The 17,104-nt window shown below is 37.5% G+C and overlaps 1 protein-coding gene across 13 annotated transcripts in view; it reads right to left on the bottom strand.

Annotated features, from left to right (window-relative positions):
- The window catches only part of LOC138755725 (DNA topoisomerase 1-like), a 145,966-nt gene that overhangs the window by 44,793 nt on the left and 84,069 nt on the right, over positions 1-17,104 (bottom strand). For 9 of the 13 annotated variants that reach the window (XM_069922192.1, XM_069922198.1, XM_069922195.1 and 6 more), the window contains one exon: positions 2,034-2,149. In XM_069922192.1, coding sequence (XP_069778293.1) covers positions 2,034-2,149 — 116 coding nt within the window. The other 4 variants (XM_069922204.1, XM_069922205.1, XM_069922202.1 and 1 more) reach the window with 4 other exon arrangements.

The raw sequence follows: 17,104 nt of genomic DNA, 5'->3' as shown, positions 1-17,104 counted from the left end.
TCCATGTGAATGTGTTGAAAGGGGCAACAAGTTCATTAAATGAATTTATGATGATGGGAATTAAAAAGCCATACCATTTCATTGTGGCCTTTCAAGACTGAATTGGAGATGCATTCTCATTTAAAATAACCTCAGCTCATTTCACTTCAGCTCAAGTTCCATCAAAATGTAGTCCCATGTTATTATAAAACAAGGAGCACAGAAATAAGCAAGATATTACCAATATGGTGAGATGAATGGGCAACATTCAGTGAAAATATTTGAAAAAGACCAAGTGTTTCCAGCTAAATCACGGTAATGGTCATTCATTAAATTTGTGCTGTATATTCATGTGTCCATACTGGTAATCCTCCAGGGAAGGAGGGACAGGTACAATAGCAATGGATTACATTGAAACTGGATGTGGACCAAACTTGAAAGTTTTCGAAACCTCATGTGGAGGTTTGCTGGTGCTACTTGGGAAGGTTTAACCTAGAGTGGCAGGCAGTGGGAACCAGAGCAGCAGGGCAGCAAGGAGAGAAGTTTTGGGTGTAGCAGATACTAGGGCAAGCAAGCTTGAAAGGTGGGACAGGCAAATGGTCACAGCAAGATTGAGTGTGTTCATTTTAAAACAGGGAGAATGGAGAGCAAGGCAGATGAACTTGGAGCCTGGAAATACATTGGGTCCATTATGGAAACATAGCTGTAAGATGTTAAGATTACCAAGGAAATAGATTGGAGAAAGGTTTCATGCATATGCTTAGCACTTCAATGAAATAAGTGCAACATCCACACAGAATTTCTGGCCCATGACCACTCATAGAAATGAAGAAACTTTTCGGATGCTGCTAAGAACGTCAAGTACATGAATTTGAGGCATACAGAAACCATATGTAACCACTACCTCACAAACTAACCATCTCTCACTGTCAGGAACTTCCTGTCTCATCTATGGAAGAGACTGTGATTACCACCCTGGTTTCCCCAGCCATCTCAGAAGAGACAAAACTTGAGAGGAATCATTTGAGATCCTAGAGCACGACACAAAGTCATGGTTTACTTGTCCATCATGCAACACATTTTATCTAATGGAGAAACTATGAGCTCATAACTTAAAGAATTAAATTTAGAAATCAATTATCGGTTACATTTGTAACAATTATGAAGGAAAGACATAGGATTTTAACATGGGAATATAACAAAGTCAAGTTGCTCAATGACAGATTGTACATATTTCATCAGAAAGATAAACAAGTTCTGAGGTGATGTGTTCTTCAATGACTGACATTAGAGGTTGAGAACTTGTTAGAACATACTTTATTCTTTCAAATCAAAGTTATCCTTCCTAAGCCAAAGGTTTGGACCACAACTCCGGTAATATTTATCTGAAAAGGTCCTGTGGTCATGCCCTTTTCTTTGTACAGTGATGGTGTGATAATGTCAGGAAAATTACCTATCTGATCCTTGTCATTTTTAACCAGTTTTATAGAGTTTTTTGAGGTTATCAGGGAAGTTGATGAAGGAAAGGCTGTGGATGTTGTCTAAGTGGATTTTAGTAAGACCTTTGACAAGATCCCATGTAGGAGTTTAGTCAGGAAGATTAAGACACTCAGTATTCATGGTGAGATGGTAAAATGGATCCAACGTTGCCTAGACAGAAGTCAGAGAGTAGTGGTGGATGACTGCTTCTCAGACTGGAGGCCTGTGACTATTGGTGTGCCTCAGGGATCAGTGCTGGGACCATTGTTGTTTGTCATCTATATCAATGATCTGGATGATAATGTGGTAAACTGGATCAGAAAGTTTGCAGATCACTAAGATTGGAGGTGTGGACAGTGAAGAAAGTTTTCGAAGCTTACAGAGGCATCTGAACCAGCTGGAAAAATGGGGTAAAAAATGGCAGATGGAATTTTATGCAGACAAAGGTGAGGTGTTGCATTTTGGAAGGACAAACTAAGAAAGGACATACACGGTAAATGGTAGGGCACTGAGGAGGGTGGTAGAACAGAGGGATCTGGGAATACAGATACATAATTCCCTGAAAGATTACTCACCATTGTAAAAGAAATCAACACCTGAGGGAAGGGGCTCATATTCAGGTGCAAATAATGGGCCTTTGTGTTCCAGAAACATCCATTTAACACCATCCTCATAGAATTCCTCTTCCCACCTGAGGACAGAATATATACATTTGACTTTGTTTAAAAATGTTAAAGTAAATCAATAATCATACTTTCAAGGACTAATGTTTAACTTTGTGTCGATCCTTGAATCAGAATTATCCTTGATATAGTAGAGGTTAGTCACAACCTTCAGTAACATTTATCTGAAAACGTCTCGTGAACAATTCTCCTTCCCAAGATTTGAAAATTGGGTACATTACTTTGTTTATTCCATTTAAAACATTGGATCACATACATTTTGAAACTTCAAAATGTTCCATGTTAAATTTAGAGGAAATATCATACCACCTGAACTAATGAATGTATTCCCTCTCCCCAACCCATCTCAGAACACAGTTTTCATCACCAGTAATGCTACCAGCTTTTTTTTGTCCATTTGTTGGGACAATGTAAATCTGCTCTTATAGATGCCACTGGAATAAAGTAGGATAATCTCTGGTCAAATGTTTGCTTCTGTGACGATAGGGGAGTGCATCTTCAATGCTCTGTGAGTCAGCACTTAACCCCATTGAATTTCAAGTTTAAAAACTTCCAGAATACACGAGTTAAAAAAAGACATCTCATTTTCCAACAGATACAACTTTACTTATTATTCTCCCGGCTATAAAAATAAGTTTCAAAATGTGTGCAAATGCTATACTTTTAGGGCACTTTCAGAGCATTTCCGCCATTAAGCAAAAAAAAAAATTGGATTGCATATTTATGTCCAGGACATAAACAGTGACATCAAAGGCATACAAAATTTGCTTGGGCAGCACTTTTATAATTTTCATTTATCAATGTGCACTGTCCTTGGGGCATTCATGCAAAAGGAGTACTTCATTACTTGAAAAGCACCTGCACCATCATGTCAAAGACTGCTCCAGACAATCTTCCACAGGTTCAAACATTAATTCTGCAATTAAGTAGTGAACACAACACAGTCCCATATACTTATGTCCTGATCTAGACTTCCTTACTTACCTACTTGACATTTAAAACCACTGCTTCTCTACAAACTCTAACAACTCCGTACTAATTATCTGTGATCCACGACCAAACCGCTCAACTTGCACTTCCACAGCTTATTTCCTTCATTAAAATGTCTGAAGGGAAGGGCTTTCCAGTGGAAGACAAGTTCTGTTGCACCTCATTTTTTTCCCAGTGTGCGACTGAATTTACAACAATGGACTGACCTTTGAGTGAACATTCATTGGCTCACTATGACTGAATACTTCGTTTATTTATCATACGATTGTGCAAGTACAACCAAACAAAACATTGTTCTCCAGTCCTCAGTGCAATACACAAATGATACATGGGCACAGTGTGCATTTACAAACATTAAATAAATCAATATTATTGTTAAATAAATAGTTGAGTAACAAAGGGTTTGTATGAACAGTTCAGTTGTGCAGCGATCTCGCTGCCTGTGGGGGAAAAAAGCTTTTCTCAGCCTGGCGGCTCTGATATTCCTATATCTCTTTCCAGACGGAAGCTGGAAGATGTGTGGGATGATGGAGGTTCCCACTGATTTTGCGAGCTCTTTTTAGACAATGATCTCAATGAACCCATCAATTTCGGGGGCTGGGGGAGGAGGGCCAGGGGATAATTAACATTTAAAATGATAAATTGCTGAGTTATTTCAATTGAATGAAACATTACATTAAAATTCATATTCTCCATGTTTGGAATGCAGATACTCCGCGACATACATACATCCGAGTTCCATTCTGACCAACCTGTTGTATCTCAAAATGATACAAGTCAGAAATTCACTGCATATGTTTTATCGTTCATCAAATACAACATGGCGGTCACCAAGGCCAGCTCTTGCAAGAGGTTGGCCAGAATGCTATTATCAATAGATTTCACCCCAAAAAGTGTAATTTTTATATTCACATATACTTATTCTTTTTTAACATTTTATACATTTTTTTTCCAGTTGTATATATGGATGGTTGTCACTGTATAGGTTGTAAGTCGGTGAGAGTCTGTACAGCAAAAGAGAGTGCCTTCAGAGTCACTGAGTGTTTGTGGATTCGCCTGCAGTGCTCCCGCAGCCTCTGCAGCCACAGACTCCTGTTCAATCCATTGGCAACCAGAGCTCCATATCTCCAACATAATCAGGAAACCTTCAGCATCTGAGGCCCTTTAAGAGCCCTTCTTGCCCTCAGCAGCCTCCTGTATCATATTTCCCATGATCCAGTCTCCAGCAGCTCATGTGGATCCCCTGAATGCAAGTCACCCGCAGCCCGTATGGGTCCCTCAGCTGCTGAGCCCCTCACTGGTCTGCCACCGTGGTCATCGTCCTGAAAGGTCGTCTCTTCTGCCTGCTTCTCCTTCTCATTTCATCTTCCCCCCCACCCCACTCTCATTAACTAGAAAAATCTACCACTCATCCGCACACTAGGGGCACTTTACGGCAGCCCATCAACCTACACAAATTTGGAATGTAGGAGGAAACTGGATCACTCCAAACACTCATAGAAGAACATCCACTCAGACACCACCAGAGATAAGGAGTGAGTTTATGTTGTTGGAGCTGTATTGTAGCAGTTCTACTTAGTTGTCCCCAAAAGTATTAGGTAACAGTTTAATCTGAGCAAGACTGTGGTATTACACTTTGTGAGCTCAAATCTAAGGGGAAATTATGTAGTAAATGAAAGGAACCTTAATAGCATTGATGTACAGGGGATTCTTGGGCGTGGGGGGGGGTTGAAATCCAAGTTTGTAGCTTCCTGAATGTAGCCGCCCAAATGGACAGAACATTAGGGTTAGGATTAGGCCAAACACCTACACTCTGTGGGCCAAAACAAGAGCTTCCTGTAGGAAATCATTTTAACCCCACCCCCCAAAACATTCCTGCTGTGACATGTCTGTCCCTGACCTCATCCAATGTCAGAGTAACGAGCAACACATCGTATTGCTCCTGAGCAGCCTTGAACCTAATAGCATGCGCATTGAATTTTTTTTCAATTTTAGGTAACCCTACCCTCATCTAATTCAACTGTTCCCTGATGTTAATATACAAGTGCAAATGTTCCCTCAAACCTCGTGTCCTTCCCCAGGTTTAAAGGGTTATGGTTTTTTTTTCTCCCTCTTTCGCCTGATCAGTCCATCTAGAATGAATCAAATTAACCTGTTCCCCAGCACATCTGTACCCTTCCACTTTCTTCAGTGATATCAGTCTCAACCACCACCCCACACGACTGTTCCCTTTAACACTTGCTGCTGCCCACTGAAAAGTCACTTTAAAAGGTACTGACCCATGGCCAAGAAGCAAATGCCATTGTTTCAGACAAACAGAAAATATTCATAAAATTTGCGGCTAGGTTATACTATCTCTTTAAAAACTTGCTTGCTGAATTCAGATTCTGTATTATCATTGACTTTACTACGATGAGGTTACATATCGCTCCTGAAATGATAGGTTAAATTTTATTTTCTGAAGATTTAGGTGAAGCGAGTTTCTGTTCTAATAGCTTCACTTCTTTATAGGAAAGTTAAATGTAGTGCATCCATTTATCTTTCAAGTTTCCAGTTAAGTGTCACTCACAAGGCATTCATTCACCAATAAATTAAATGCATCCTCTCAGGAATTAGAGCACAAAGGTTTAAGATTTAATCAGTATAAAATGAATAAAAAATACTTTAATAAATGACATTTACCGGCAACCTATTTTTTTTTAAAGTAATCCCTTTCCAATCAATTTCAGAATTGAAAGTTGTAACTTACTTCAATGCAAACTGAAAATTCCAAGCACAACTACTTATACTTCTTAAAGTGGTCAGAGATAAACACGTATGCTTAACATTCAAGTTAATAAAAGTCAGTTTTGTCACAGAGATCACAGCTCTTAACATAACACTGACCCACAGTTGAGATTTCCAAGCCAAGTTTCATTCACAACAGCGTTGAAGCATTTCTCTTCAGGTTTGATCTTTCAACCCAGAAACACTTCCTGTGGTTCTGCTGATTTCTTTCCCCTCAACAAAAAAATCACTTTGCACATGATAATTAATCCTGCAGACAAGAACTAGCTCAACTTCAGTTCCTAGTGACATTTGCTGTATGAATGAACAGATGGAGTAAAAGAGAAACGAGAAAAATCAGCTTCATTTATTCTTGGTAGTGACAAGACTCAATAGATTTATTCATTTTAGAATATTTGTTCCTTGCAAACCCTTGGGTATTTTCTGTTCGATGTCAAAGAAGAGTCACATTTAAACCTTGCATTTTTCCAGCTATTTCTACAGACCTTGCATACTATTAAAGAATAAAACCTTTCAAAATGAATAAAGTCTAAATTACAGGTACACAATCATTTATCTGGACACCTAAAATCCGGAAAGCTCCAAAATCGGTTAAGTGGGGAGAGTGGTGGCCAGCGCTCGGGGGAGGCGGCCGAGAGACCGGCGCTCGGGGGAGATAGCTGGGGGGGACGGGCGTTTGGAGGAGGCTTTCCGAAATCCAGAAAAATCGAAAACACACTGTCCTCCAAGGTTCCAGATAAAGGATCGTGTACCTGTAAAAGTTAATATCTGCCTCAATTATAGCAGCAAGAAATAAAGGTGCAAGTTAAAACATACAGGGGGTGTAGGTAAATTGGGGTTAAAATTTGGTGGCATGGACTTATGGGCCGAAATAGCCTGTTATCAAGTCATATGTTTAAATTCAAGATCTTTTGCAGATTTACTAAAATTATATATCTTCTTCTCGCCAATAAATTTTTGAGGCACTGAGGTTTCACAAAACCTATTGCCATTAGTTTCAAGTTAACCATGGATAAGGATAGGTCTGGTCCTTGGCTTGTAATGCTAAACCAAAGAAAGGCCAATTTTGAGGAGATGAGAAAGGAACAAGAAAGCATGGATTGCGATCATTTTTTTTCTGGCAAGGTGGTGTTCAGTAAGTAGAAGGCCTTCAAAGGTGAAACTTTGAGAGTCAGAGTTTGTATGCTCCTGTCAGGATTAAAATCAAAGTTAACAGGCCTAGGGAAATTTGGTTTTTGGGGGACACTGGGGATCTGGTTAAGAGAGGTAGATAGCCGGTGTAGGGATCAGAGAAAATGAGGTACTTTAGGAGTATGAAATATGCAAGAAAAAAATTCAAGAAAGAAATCAGGAGGGCTAAAAGACAAAAGGCTGCTTTGGAAGACAAAGCAAAGGAAATTCCTAACGGTTTCTACAGGTACATTCAGAGCAAAAGGATAGCAAAGTACAAAATTGGTCCCCTTGTAGATTAGAGTGGTTGGCTATGTATGGAGCCAGAAGAGGAGAGGGAGGTATCTTAAATTATTTTTAATCAGTATTTACTCAGAAAACTGAGACAGCATCTTATGAATTAAGGAAAATAAGTGGTAAGGTCATTGAACCTATACATATGAAAGAGGAGGAGGTGCTTGCTGTCTCAAAGCAAATAAGGCTGTATATATCCCCAGGGCCTAACAAGATATTCCCTCTGATCTTGAGCATGGCTATTATAGAAACTGCAGGAGCCCTGGCAAAAATATTTAAAATCTCCTTAGCAACAGTTGAGGAGTCAGAGGATTGGAAGATAGTTCATGTTTTTCTGTTTTTTTTTAAAGAAGCTCCAAAGTAACCCAGGAAATTACAGGCCAGTGAGCCTGATGTCAGTCATAGGTAAATTATTAGAAGGTTTTCTTAGGGATTGGGTAAACAAGGCTTCTGGAAGCAGAGGCTGAGGATATGCTTTTTTTTCAGGGAAGATCTTGCATATTAACAAGAATAGGGCAGTGGAATGATACAAATACAGGATGTTGGAAATGTTGGAGAACACATTTGTCCCTGATGACTACATATGCAAAAGGTGCATTCAACTGCAGCTCCCTACAGATTGAGTTAGAAGGAAGGCAGAAGGGGTGACACACAGGAGCTTCTGGGAGGTAGTTATCCTCAAAAGTCAGGAGGCAGATAACTGGATGACTGTTAGAAGAGAAAAGGGGAATAGGCAGTCAGACAGAGTACCCCTGTAGCCATTCCCCTCAGCAACAAGCATACAATTTTAGATACTGTAGTGGTAATGTCTCTGGCACAGAGTCTGTCCCTTTCGCTGAAAAGGGAAGGGGGGCATGGTGACGAGAAGAGGAAAACGATAGTGATTGAGGATTAGCAGTTAGGAAAGCAGATAAGAAGGCTCTGTGAATGAAATCGAGACTCCTGGATTGTATGTTGCCTCCCAGGTGTCAGGGTCAGGAACATCTCTAATCGAGTCCACAATGTTCTCAAGCAGGAGGGTGAGCAGCCAGTTTTTGTGATCCCATTGGTACTAATGACAGAAAGGAGAAGGGATAAGGTCCTGAAGAGGGAATATTGGGAGTTAGGAAAGAAGCTGAAAAGCAGGACGTCAAAGGTGGTAATTTTGGGATTACTGCCCGTGCCATGGACCAGTGAGGGTAGGAACTGCAAGTTGTGGTAGATGAATGCGAAGCTGAAGTGTGACAGATTATAGATATGTTTTTGGGAGATAAATTGGGGCAGGTTTATTTTAGTGTAGGTCACATACAAACGCTTTAAAACAGATCTTATTTAAAATACTGGAGCTCTGCACATACTAGACAGGCCGGTGTCAAGAGCCTTTGTAAAAACTTTGGTGAGTGCCCAAGAGACTTCACTAATGGCTGTCTGGAGTGGAACTTGCTGTTCTAAGAGAATCTCTGCAAGCAGAAACAGTAAAATCAGGCATTCTCTCAGAGCGAGAGCCAGAGCAATCAGTTCTGCTCTCAGCAGCAGCTGGGAGTGGAACAGGACAAGCTGGAAAGCTTGTGGAAAAAACCCATTTGGAAGAGAGGTTGTGAGTACTTAATTTTTTAAATTTTTGCACAAAGAGTCATATCAATAACAATGTCCACAAATATATACATAGTAACAATTTTTCTTTTCCCCCACTTCCTCTCTCCCCTTCCCCACCCTCATCAAAAATCAACAAATGATAAAACACTTAAAACAAAGAAATAACCAAAAAAAGGAGAAAAAAATTGTATCATCTACTTTCACATATTTAAATCTTTTTGTGCTCATAATTACGTTGTTTTACAAGATGGAGGTTTGTGGTCGGCATTCTCCTACATATTTTATGTATGGTTCCCAAATTTGTTCGAATAATGTACACTTGTCTTTCAGATTGTATGTAATTTTTTCTAATGGAATACACTTGTTTTTTTTTGTTGGAATTCATGTATTTTAATGGTGATCATCAGTGGAAGCAAATGGGCTACTATATAGCAAAAAGTAATAATTATAATAAACAGGAGGAACAGATCTTTCCAACTGGATTGTGGACATGGGTAAGTTGGTAGTTCAGTATTTTAAATTGGTGATCTAACAATTGTAAAATATTGGACTTTTTTTTTAAAAAATGTCCAAAATAAATCCATTTGTTTTAAAAACATTGCATAATCATGTGGCTTTTTAAGGGCTTCTGCAACAGAAATGTTGAAAAATTCAATTTTAAATCATTATTTGAATTGATTACTTTCTATCTATTTAAATAACTTATAGCACTACAAAACAGATAAAAATAGCATCTCAAAAGCATTGGGTAGACTATAGAAATGAGGGTGAACTTTCTGTAAATAGTCTTTAGTTTGCATACCTTTGTAGCAGACATAATTCATTTTCTTGCCTTCATGGTGTCGTTTGTTTTGCAATTAGTATGTCTATTATTTAAATCTCTCATCTTTTGAAAGGTTTTTACTATAGGCTGTACCTCTTAAATTATGGAGTTTTTTTTTAAATGTTGAAGATGCCTTGTAAGTATATAATTTTGTGAACAAATTATTTAATCATGCATTCTCAATGTTCATTTTGAAAGCCAATATATGATAACAATATTACTTTGTTTTGCTCTTGTTTAAAATGAATTCTTTATTCAAGAACACTAATTCCCTCCATTCCATAACTTCTCTTTTGTTGCTGGGGGTCTGTATTGGGAAGGGTTGTGTCATGTGACAGTACTTCCCCCTACCTGGACAGAGAACATACCAGCTGCCAATCAAGGTTTGGTTCTGGCCATCCATTAGTGCAAACCTTGTTGATGGACCCATGTAAATTACCTGGACTGGACTCTCCAGCATGCTTGTACTTGGTCTTGGGCCATTGGCTGCTGTAATTGGATTGACCCTCCTGGCATTTATCCAATAGTCTTTGCTAATGACCTGGTCTGGACCCTCCAGCACTATAAAGGTGCCATGTGTTATCTTTTTGCTTCACTCCAGGCCTAGAAATATGAAAGGGTTGGGAGTGTTTAATTAGTGTCCCTTAAAGCATAGACCCATGCCTATGGGTGGTGGGGCATCGTAGTGAGTTTTCTTGATCATTGTATGTACCAGTTCATGTATATGTATTTTGTTCCCATGCTATTTTTCCTCACGTTCATTATTATCCACTATTACTTTCCCATGGCTGCTGTAAACTGTATCCATGCACCCGGAGTCCTTGCGGCCTACCAAACCTCTTTCTGCACTTGCACCAGGGTTCAAACTGTTAGAATCTTTTTCCAGGATTATCGAATGAAATTATTCATATTGTTTCTGTGAACCACTGTTGTATTTAGTTTCCATTTTCCAAGTTGTCATAATACATTTTTTTGGTGACTGTTAGTGCTATCACAATACATTTTATTTGGGCTTTGTCTAATTTTAGTCCTAACTTTTTGTTTTTTTATATTATTTAATAGAATTTTTTTTTGGATCTTTTGTGATTTTGTTTAATATTAGATTTAGATCTTCCCAGAAAGTTTTTACTTTTCAGCATGTCCAAATTGCATGCAATTTTGTTCCAATCTCTTTTTTGCAATGAAAACATCTATCCGAAGTTGTTGGGTCCCACTCTTTTAATTTCTGAGAAGTAATATATAATCTGTGTAACCAGTTATATTGAATCATACATAATCTACTATTTATCGTGTTCCTCATTGTTCCTATACATAACTTCTCCCATGTTTCATTTTTTATCTGTGTTTAAATCTTTTTCCCAACTTTGTTTTGGTTTATACTTTATTTCATCTTCTTTAAATTCTAATTTGATGTACATGTTTGTAATAAATTTTTTAATTATCATTGTGTCTGTGATTAAATATTCATAGTTGCTACTTTCTGGTAATCTCAAGCTATTTCCCAATATATCTTTTAAATAAGTTTTCCATTGTCATTATGTAAATATTTTACTTTGCGTTATTCCATATTTATCTTTTAATTACTCAAATGTTAATAAATTATTTCCCATAAAGCAATCTTCTATTTTCTTGATTCCTTTTCTATCCCATTCCTTGAAAAATAAATTGCCTAAACTAGTGGGTTTTGTGTTAATATCATTTTTGGCATTTGATAATTTATCTTTTTTTCATCCAGGTGTATTTTTTTTCCATAATTTAAGTATGTGATCTAGTACTGGTGAATTGTTATACTGCACCAATTTTTCATCCCATTTATAAAGTGTGAGTTTCGGGATATTTTCTCCCAATTTATCTAATTCTATCTTAGTCCAGTACGGTTATTCTCCTCTCTGATAAAAATCTGATAAGTTACTTAATTGTGCCAGCCTGTAGTAATTTTTGAAGTTTGGTAGCTGTAACCCTCCTTGTTGTAACTCAATGTTAATTTTTCTAGCACTATTCTTGATTTCTTACCTTTCCATTAAAAATTTCCTTACTATTTTCTTCAGTTTTGCGAAGAATTTCTCTGTCAGGGGGATTGGTAACGTTTGGAATAGATATTGCATTTGTGGGAACACATTCATCTTAATACAGTTTACTCTTCCTATTAAAGTTAATGGTAGTTCTTTCTAATTCTCTAGATCTTTTCAAATCTCTAGAAAAAAATATTTTTCTATCCAGACATCAGCTTCAAGCTCTTAAAGAAATGGAAAGAATTTAACTTCACAAAGCAGATACTATGGAAGAAAGGATATAATTTTAATCTATGACATCCAGCAATATTAAAAGTATTTATTCCAGGGGAAAGAAATAGACTGTTCTCAGACCCCAATACTTTGCTGAACAACTGCTGAACAGACAACGAAACGAGAAGTATTAAAAAAAGACTATCAAAACAATGTATAGAGATTAATTGTAAAGATAATAATGTAAATATAAAGTTGAATTTTGTAAAAGATAATGGGGAAAGATAAGAAAAAAAGCTTTGTTACATTTTTGAAAAATATATAGTGTTTCTCTGAAGGGGGCTAGGGAGAGGAAAAGAACTACTACTGCAAAATCTGTTGATGCTTTCAGTTATTAACGCAACCCAAATAGATAAGGGAATTGTGGTTGTCTGGGAAGGAGCCAAAGACAACCCAATACAGGGGGGACTTTAATTATTTTGGATTGGAATATTTTGTGTTAATTTTAGTAGGGGTTTCTAGGATAATTTGTTTTTTTAACTGTGCCGCCGTGTACTGTAATGTGCAAAAATAATTTTTTAAAATATTGGAAAAAAGAGATGGAAGAGTTGAGGAAAATTTAAAAAAGAGGTACAAGATGGGTACATTAAATTTCATGACTGTAAATATTAATGGAATACACAACCAAATTCAGAGGAAGAGGTTAATGACATTACTTAAAAAAGAAAAAAAAAATTGATATTGCTTTTGTGCAAGAAACACACTTAACCGAGGTAGAACACAGTAAATTGAAGAGAGATTGGGTCGGCCATGTAGTGACATCATAATACAATTCAAAATTCTGAGGAGTAGCTATATTGGTCAACAAAAATCTACCAATCAGCATAAAAGAAATAATAACAGATCCAGCAGGTAGATATGTAATGACAAAGTGCCAGATTTATTCTGAATTTTGGAATTTACTAAACATCTATGTACCTAACAATGAAGACCAGCTATTTATGCAAAACATCTTCCTAAAGATAACAGATACACAGGGGCATATCTGGCTTGGAGGGGATTTCAACTTCAACCTGGACCCAATGATGGACAAAACTGGGAAGACAATTAACAATAAAAATAAAGTAACTAAATTTACACTAAAAGCAATAAAGGATATGAAACTAATTAATATATGGAGGAAACAACACCAAAAAGAGAATGTTCACACTACTCAAATAGACACAAGACCTATTCAAGAATTGACATGTTTTTGTTATCAGCACAGATCCAAGGAAAAGTATAAAAAATGAAATATAAAGCAAGATTATTATCAGATCACTCTCCCCTGTTATTAAAAATTGAATTAGGGGATACCCCACCAAAGACATATAGATGGAGACTAAATTTTACACTTAAAAAGACAAGATTTCAAAGAATATATTGAACAACAAATTAAAATATACTTCAAGATAAATATGGAATCAGTAAAAGATAAATTCATTTCATGGGATGCAATATTAGAGGACAAATAATTAGCTATTCGACTAAAATTAAAAAGGAATATAATCGGAAAGGAGAACAGTTGGAAAAAGAGATAACAATCATAGAAAAGGAATTAGCAGAAAGAGAAGATACAGAAAAAAAGAGAGAACTAACAGAGAAAAAATTAAAATATGAAACATTACAATCATATAGAGAAAAATATAATGAAAACAAATCAAAAATATTATGAACTGGGAGAGAAAACACACAAAATATTGGCCTGACAACTTAAAACAGAACAAGCTAAAAGAACCATTCTAGCGACAAGAAAAGATGATAACCAGATCATATATAATCCATTGGAGATTAATGAAAAATTTAAAAGATTCTATCAACAATTATACCAAACTGAAAATAAATAAAAAAATGACAAAAATTATCAATTTTTATCTAACATTGAACTACCACATAGACAAATAGAAGAACAAAATAAATTGACAGAACCTTTTAAGATTTAAGAAATACAAGATATAACACCAGGTAAAGATGGATTCCCTATAGAGTTTTATAAAGTTTTTAAGGATCTATAAATCCTCCCCTCCTTCAAGTAATAAATCAAGTAGAAGAGACCCAAAACTTACCAGAATCATGTAAAATAGCAATAATTACAGTAATCTCAAAAGAGGGAAAAGACCTGTTATTGTCAACTTCATAAAGACTGATATCATTATTGAATACAGATTATAAATTAATAGCAAATTTACTAGCAAACAGACTGAATGATTATGTACCAAAACTAGTGAGGCAAGACCAAACTGGATTTGTTTTAAAAAAAAGAGCAGGTGATAATGTTTGCAAACTTATTAATTTGATAGATGTAGCACAAATAAATAAAATGTTGTTACATTAGATGCAGAGAAAGCCTTCGATATGGTAGAGTGTTACAGAAATTTAAACTATCAGAATAATTTATTAACTACATTAGAGCATTATATAATGGACTGCTAGAAAAAGTAGTAATAAATGGATATGTATCAGATCACTTTAAATTATCCCCTTCACTATTCACTTTGGTTATTGAACCACTAGCCAAGTTGATAAGGAAGGAAACTATGATAAAAGGAATAAAAATAAAAGAGAAAGAATATAAAAGCAGCCTATTTGCAGATGACATCATAGTATATTTAACAGAACCAGATAAGTCAATAAAAAACTACATATGAAACTGAAAGAATATTAACACCAATAAAAATGAAGTGATTTCAATGAATAAAATTGATTATTCAGAAGTTTTAAAAAATACCCTTTTCAAATGGCAATCACAGGTGATACGTTAACTTGGTATCAAAAAAGATAACAACCTAAAACATTACTTAAAAAAATACAGGAAGTGAGTACTTAGTTCAGCCTGGTCAAAGTTCTTGTGGTTCATGCAAGAGGAGAGGACTGGCTGCCTAATGTTTCACTTTAAATAAGAGCAATGAAAAGGAACTCTGTGGTGACCTGAAAGAAAGGTTATCATCTGGAAAATCCTGAGGGGGCAAGTTTCTTCAGCAAGACACTGAAGTGGCTGGTTATAAGGAATCAGTTGTGGGTGTCCAGTGAACAACAAATCTCTCTCTGAAAACCAACAAGAACCTTCCTGAACAGTAACCATTTACCTTTCAAGTACCAAAGCCTGGTGAACTTCATAAATGTTAAACTGTGCACAGTATAAGAATTGCCTGCAACCAGTAAACTTGGAGGAATGAGAAGTGAGATTGGACTGTGAATCAAAGAACTTTTCTGAACTTACACACACATACACGTGTGCTTAGAATTAGAAGGAAGTTAGGTTAGTTAAGTTAATAGTGATTAAATTAAAGTTTGATCCTGTTTCATGTTTAAAGACAATTAAAAGCAACTTTTGGTTAAGGAGCTATTTGTCTTGGTGAATATCTATTGCTGTTGGGTTTTAGGGTCCTCTGGGCTCATAACAGAAGAGTTGGTTCAGATTTGTGGATCATTGATATTGCTTCTGCTGAAGATCTATCTTGTAAATAAAAAGGATGGGCTGTGCCTGAACTGGAGAGGGACCAATATCCTGGCGGGCAGATTTGCTAGAGTAGTTGGGGAGGATTTAACTAATTTGGCAAGGGTATGGGAACCAGAATGTAAGTGCAGAGAAATGGGCAGAAGGTGAAAAGCATTGCGTTGTGGGTTTGTGAAGAAGGGTATACAGGGGAGGAAGCATAAATATTGTCAGTTGGAGTGTTTAAAACATGTCTATTTCAATATTTGGGAGTATTAAGAATAAAGAGGATGAACTTAGAGCATGGATCAGTATGTGGGATTACAATTACAGAGACTGTAATGGCTGACAGAAGGTCAGGATTGGCAGATGCAGGTACCGGCAGGGGTGCAGTGCTACCTCATGGGGCCACTCCAGTGCTATTCTGGACAAACAAGCTACTTGATTCTTCTATGACTGGTTATCCTCATTCCTCTTCCCACTGTTTGCTCTCAATTATACAACACCAAATACATCATGGCGGCCACCAAGGCCAGATCTCGCAAGACCTCCATGTTGCCATTTTTGGTGAGCTCCAGCACCTAAAAAATGAGCACTGCACTCCTGGGTACTGGAGCTCAGGATTGGAGGTAAGAAGGGGGGGTGTGGTTGTGGTGGGGGTACAATTACTGGTTTGGGATAGTATCATGGTTGTAAAAGGAGGTCACTGGGGAGGAAGTGTCTACTGTGCCGGTGGGGATGGAAGTCAGAAATAGGAAGGGAGCAATCATTGGACTAGTAGTAGTCTATAGGCCCCCAAATAGCCCTCAGGACACCAAGAAGCAGGCAGATTTTGGAAGGGTCCAGAAATTACAGGGCTGTTGTGATGGGAGACTTCAACTTCCCCAACTATTGATTGGCACTTTGTGGCTGCGAGAGAGAGAGAGAGAGAGATGAGGGTGTATTTGTCAGGTGTGTTCAAGGAAGGATTCCTGTAACAGTATATGGGCCAGCTGACGAGAGGTCATACTGGATCTAGTACAGGGTAATGATCCTGGTTCGGTAAGAGTCCTCTTGAAAGAGGACCATTTCAGTGATACTGTCAACAACCCACTGGGCTTGAGCATCGCTATGGAAAAGGAAAGATCCAGACAAAAAGGTAAAGAGTTTAATTGGGAAAGGGCCAATTCCAATGGCATGAGGCAGGAACTAGGGAGAATAAGAGAAGTAAAACACCAAAGTCTGCAAACACCATGGTTGAAGTAAAAATACTGGAGAAACTCAGTAGGTCAAACAGTACAATTTATGGAGATACATACCCAACATTTTGAGCATGAGCCCTGCGTCAAGGTATGACAAGATGCTGCCAGGTGACCAAACAAAATGGTGGCATGGGGTGAGGGGAGCAGGGAGTGGAGCAAAGTCCCAAAGGCAGCAGGTAATAGATGGATAAGGGAGGGAGGGCACACCAGCAAACAGTGGGAGGGTGATGGTTCTATGAATGGAGAGGGAAGGGAATGGGGAGGTTAAGGAAAGAAGGCAAAGGTTATGAGGAGGGAAGGAGAAAGGATGAACAGAGGGTAGGCTAGCAGAAACTGGAGAAGTTGATGTTAATGCCATCGGGACGGAGAGTGCCCAGATGGAA

The sequence above is a fragment of the Narcine bancroftii genome, chromosome 2 (genome assembly GCF_036971445.1).
Source record: "Narcine bancroftii isolate sNarBan1 chromosome 2, sNarBan1.hap1, whole genome shotgun sequence".
NCBI classification, from domain to species: Eukaryota; Metazoa; Chordata; class Chondrichthyes; order Torpediniformes; family Narcinidae; genus Narcine; species Narcine bancroftii.
This window is presented reverse-complemented; position numbering and strand designations above follow the sequence as displayed.